This window comes from Symphodus melops (genome assembly GCF_947650265.1).
Source record: "Symphodus melops genome assembly, chromosome: 1".
NCBI classification, from domain to species: domain Eukaryota; kingdom Metazoa; phylum Chordata; class Actinopteri; order Labriformes; family Labridae; genus Symphodus; species Symphodus melops.
Window position 1 is genome coordinate 354,338 of NC_136691.1, and position 5,000 is coordinate 359,337.

Below are 5,000 nucleotides of genomic sequence, written 5' to 3' on the forward strand. Positions count from 1 at the left end.
ATGCTAACACTGCTAATAGTAGCACTGTTGCTATGCTAACCCTGTGTATCCCTACAGTACCTGGTGATGGATTACTACGTGGGCGGCGACCTGCTGACTCTGCTCAGTAAGTTTGAGGATCGTCTGCCGGAGGACATGTCCAGGTTCTACGTTGCTGAGATGGTGCTCGCCATCCACTCCATCCACCAACAGAACTACATCCACAGGTACTGGTTACACTGGTTAGACTGTTATTATGGGTTGGCCTACCTGTACTGGTTGTGTTTGTCTCACTGGTTATACTGGATACATACACCAGTTATATGATTTCATATCACCTTAAACCGGGACAAACGGTGGGACATGTAAACACAGATCCTGCCTCGCCCCGTCACTCTGTCACTACCTTAGAGAGCTGCTCAGAGCGTCCATTACACGTCTGTGATATTGAAAGGGAAGAAGTGACGACGGCGTGCATTCAGACTCCGCCTTTATTTTCTGTTTCATCAGGAAATAAACTTTTTGAGATCAGTCATCAGAGTGTCCTGGCCGGGCGAACAAAGAGCAGGCACGCATACCAGTAATGTGCAGTCTGAGTGTGTATCAGAGGAAGTGGGCTCTTCCTGGCAGCAGTGTCCTCTGGGAATTGTAGTTATTTCCTGTCCAGCCAGCTCAGCCTCGACCTTACTTCCTGTGCAGAAATGGACACTGGGCCGCATTCCATTCCAGTTTCTATACACTCAGTCCTCCCAGTTTGAGTCCCAGTATAACTCCACAGTTAAAACTCTTCTGCTTTTCCCTTCTTAATGATTATTACAGTAGAAGAAGAAACTGTAGTTCTCTGCAGAAGGAGAAGCCGTAGCATGTGTTAGCACATGTAGCTAACTCTCAGTAGTTCTGACCTCCTTTACAGTGTTTCCATCAGTCTGACCTGTTTCCTGTTTTAGTCTGCGGAGATTGTGGGGCGGCCATGTTTTCCTCCTGTGGCTCAGCAGTCCTCACTGCTGTACCTGAGCTCACCTGGGCTGGTTCCAGGTCACAGAGCAGGGTCACAGGTGTTGTATTGATGTAAATGTTGTTTTTGTGTGACAGAGACATCAAACCAGACAACGTCCTGCTGGACGTCAACGGGCACATCCGCCTGGCCGACTTTGGGTCTTGTCTCCGCATGATGGAGGACGGCACGGTAACTAGCACTTTAACTGGTTTAAGGCTAGCATCATGAGTTCTTGGGAAAACCTGGTTCAGACCAGTTCATTTGGTTACTAGTTATCCAGGTTTAGTTTAAAGTTATTCTGGTTTAATTTAAAGTTATTCTGGTTTAGTTTAAAGTTATTCTGGTTTAGTTTAAAGTTATTCTGGTTTAATTTAAAGTTATTCTGGTTTAGTTTAAAGTTATTCTGGTTTAGTTTAAAGTTATTCAGGTTTAGTTTAAAGTTATTCTGGTTTAGTTTAAAGTTATTCTGGTTTAGTTTAAAGTTATTCAGGTTTAGTTTAAAGTTATTCAGGTTTAGTTTAAAGTTATTCTGGTTTAGTTTAAAGTTATTCTGGTTTAGTTTAAAGTTATTCTGGTTTAGTTTAAAGTTATTCTGGTTTAGTTTAAAGTTATTCTGGTTTAGTTTAAAGTTATTCTGGTTTAGTTTAAAGTTATTCTGGTTTAGTTTAAAGTTACTCAGGTTTAGTTTAAAGTTATACTGGTTTAGTTTAAAGTTACTCAGGTTTAGTTTAAAGTTATTCAGGTTTAGTTTAAAGTTATTCAGGTTTAGTTTAAAGTTATTCTGGTTTAGTTTAAAGTTATTCTGGTTTAGTTTAAAGTTACTCAGGTTTAGTTTAAAGTTATTCTGGTTTAGTTTAAAGTTATTCTGGTTTAGTTTAAAGTTATTCTGGTTTAGTTTAAAGTTATTCTGGTTTAGTTTAAAGTTACTCAGGTTTAGTTTAAAGTTATTCTGGTTTAGTTTAAAGTTATTCTGGTTTAGTTTAAAGTTATTCAGGTTTAGTTTAAAGTTATTCTGGTTTAGTTTAAAGTTACTCAGGTTTAGTTTAAAGTTATTCTGGTTTAGTTTAAAGTTATTCTGGTTTAGTTTAAAGTTATTCAGGTTTAATTTAAAGTTATCCAGGTTTAGTTTAAAGTTATTCTGGTTTAGTTTAAAGTTATTCAGGTTTAGTTTAAAGTTATTCTGGTTTAGTTTAAAGTTATACTGGTTTAGTTTAAAGTTATTCTGGTTTAGTTTAAAGTTATCCAGGTCTTGGTCTTTGGTCTGGATCCTGAACTAAGGTTTTATTTTGTGGTTGTGCTGCTCTCGGTACAGGTGCAGTCTTCGGTGGCAGTGGGCACTCCGGACTACATCTCCCCAGAAATCCTGCAGGCTATGGAGGACGGGATGGGCCGATATGGTCCAGAGTGTGACTGGTGGTCTCTGGGGGTCTGCATGTACGAGATGCTGTATGGAGAAACACCTTTCTATGCCGAGTCTCTGGTGGAGACTTACGGGAAGATCATGAACCACGAGGTTAGAACAAATGTTTTCAAGCCGTTTCTCATAATGAGGTTTATTGTGGACTCTTCCTTTAGTGATGCTGTTCGTCCCTAGACTCTCGTCCCACTTCTTAGTCTAAATCAGACCTGATCCCCACAGGACCTCCAGTCTGTCTCTCTCTACCTGTCTGTCTCTTTCTAACAGATCTCCTGTTTCTTTTCTTCTTCTGTGGTTGTCTCCAGGATCGTTTCCAGTTCCCTTCTCATGTGACCGACGTGTCCGAGGATGCCAAAGACCTGATCCAGCTCCTCCTCTGCTCCAGGGAACGTCGACTCGGTGTGAACGGGATCTCGGAATTCAAGAGTCACCCGTTCTTCAAGGGGATTGACTGGGACAACATCCGGTCTGCTGAGGCCCCGTACATCCCGGACGTGTCCTCGCCAACTGACACGTCAAACTTCGACGTGGATGACGACGTCCTCAAGAACCCGGTGAGGAACGCAACCTCGTTATCCTTAACGGACGGGTGCAACGGGGTGTCCCCCAAGTCCCCCGGGTCCTGCCTTAGTCATAGACGGTCTGTCCTCTACTCTTTGACGTCTTTCTCTAGTCTTTGACATCCTCCTTCTAGTCTTCAGGTTTCTCCTTCTAGTCTTCAGGTCGTTCCTCTAGTCTTCAGGTCGTTCCTCTAGTCTTCAGGTCATTCCTCTAGTCTTCAGGTTATTCCTCTAGTCTTCAGGTTTCTCCTTCTAGTCTTCAGGTTTCTCCTTCTAGTCTTCAGGTTTCTCCTTCTAGTCTTCAGGTTTCTCCTTCTAGTCTTCAGGTCGTTCCTCTAGTCTTTGACATCCTCCTTCTAGTCTTCAGGTCGTTCCTCTAGTCTTTGACATCCTCCTTCTAGTCTTCAGGTCGTTCCTCTAGTCTTTGACATCATCCTTCTAGTCTTCAGGTCATTCCTCTAGTCTTTGACATCATCCTTCTAGTCTTCAGGTTTCTCCTTCTAGTCTTCAGGTTTCTCCTTCTAGTCTTCAGGTTTCTCCTTCTAGTCTTTCAGGTCGTTTCTCTAGTCTTTGACATCCTCCTTCTAGTCTTCAGGTTTCTCCTTCTAGTCTTCAGGTTTCTCCTTCTAGTCTTCAGGTTTCTCCTTCTAGTCTTACAGGTCGTTCCTCTAGTCTTTGACATCCTTCTAGTCTTACAGGTCGTTCCTCTAGTCTTTGACATCCTTCTAGTCTTACAGGTCGTTCCTCTAGTCTTTGACATCATCCTTCTAGTCTTCAGGTTTCTCCTTCTAGTCTTTCAGGTCGTTCCTCTTGTCTTTGACATCCTCCTTCTAGTCTTCAGGTTGTTCCTCTAGTCTTTGACATCCTTCCAGTCTTTTAGGTCGTTCTTCGAGTCTTTAAGCTCTTGAGAATAAAGACTTGGTCCAGTCTGACTTGTGTTGTTGTGTCTTCTGCAGGACATCAGTCCACCAGTGTCTCATACTGGTTTTACTGGTCAGCACCTTCCCTTCGTGGGCTTCACCTTCACCACCAACAGCCGCTTCTCTGACCGCAGCTCGGTGAGCCAGGTGGGCGTCGGCCCGGAGGAGGTGGGAGGAGGAGGAGGAGGAGGAGGGGGGGGGCAGGAGGTGGAGGCCTTTGAGAGGAGGATCCGCCGTCTGGAGCAGGAGAAGCAGGAGCTGAACCGGAAGCTGCAGGGTGAGGCTCGCCGCAGCACGTGAAGGTTAGTGTGTGGTCGGCGTGCGGCGCTCCGTGTTGACCTGCTTTCTGTGTGCAGAGTCGACTCAGGCGCTGCAGGCGCCGGCTCGAGGAGGAACGCTGAGTCGGGACAAAGAGATCAAGAAGCTGAACGAGGAGATCGAGCGTCTCAAGAAGAAGCTGGCAGGTCAGACGACTACCACCTTGTGTTTAACATGTTGCTAATGTTCAGCGAGTAAGCCCCGCCCCTCTGCTGTTCTAGACTCTGATAGGCTGGAGCACCAGCTGGAGGAGGCGGTCTCTCTCAGACAGGACTACGAGAGCTCCTCCTCCAAACTGAAAACTCTGGAGAAGCAGGTGAAGACCCTGAGACAGGAGAAGGAAGAAGTCCACAAGGTAAGGACTCAGTCAGGTCTGGCTCAGGTGTCTCTGGACCAGGTGTCTCTGGACCAGGTGTCTCTGGACCAGGTGACGCTCACCCGTCTCTTCTCTCTTGTCTCCTGGGAGAGCAGCAGCTGGCCGACTCTCTGGAGCGCCACCGCAGTCAGACCAAGGAGCTGAAGGAGGCGCACTCTCAGAGGAAGCTGGCCCTGCAGGAGTTCTCGGAGCTGTCGGAGAGGATGGCCGACCTGCGCTCGGCCAAGCAGCGCCTGTCCCGTCAGCTGAGGGACAAAGAGGACGAGATGGACGCGCTGCTGCAGAAGATGGAAGCCATGAGGCAGGAGATCCGCAAGACTGAGAAGAACCGCAAGGAGGTGAGTCGGCTGTGGCTTCATCCAGACCTTCATCCTGATCAAACCAGACCAAGAGGAGCTCAGTCCTCCCTCTGAGGGGTTGTAGTTCCTCGTCT

At 46.1% G+C, this 5,000-nt stretch overlaps 1 protein-coding gene across 4 annotated transcripts in view; it reads left to right on the forward strand.

Moving 5' to 3' along the window:
• Positions 1 to 5,000, forward strand: part of cdc42bpb (CDC42 binding protein kinase beta (DMPK-like)) — a 27,313-nt gene that overhangs the window by 6,320 nt on the left and 15,993 nt on the right. For all 4 annotated transcript variants that reach the window (XM_079364836.1, XM_079364837.1, XM_079364838.1 and 1 more), the window contains exons 5-12: positions 58 to 206; positions 1,072 to 1,165; positions 2,289 to 2,489; positions 2,699 to 2,947; positions 3,910 to 4,150; positions 4,230 to 4,337; positions 4,413 to 4,546; positions 4,663 to 4,905. In XM_079364836.1, the coding sequence (XP_079220962.1) occupies positions 58 to 206; positions 1,072 to 1,165; positions 2,289 to 2,489; positions 2,699 to 2,947; positions 3,910 to 4,150; positions 4,230 to 4,337; positions 4,413 to 4,546; positions 4,663 to 4,905 (1,419 nt within the window). The remainder of the gene's footprint in view (positions 1 to 57; positions 207 to 1,071; positions 1,166 to 2,288; positions 2,490 to 2,698; positions 2,948 to 3,909; positions 4,151 to 4,229; positions 4,338 to 4,412; positions 4,547 to 4,662; positions 4,906 to 5,000) is intronic.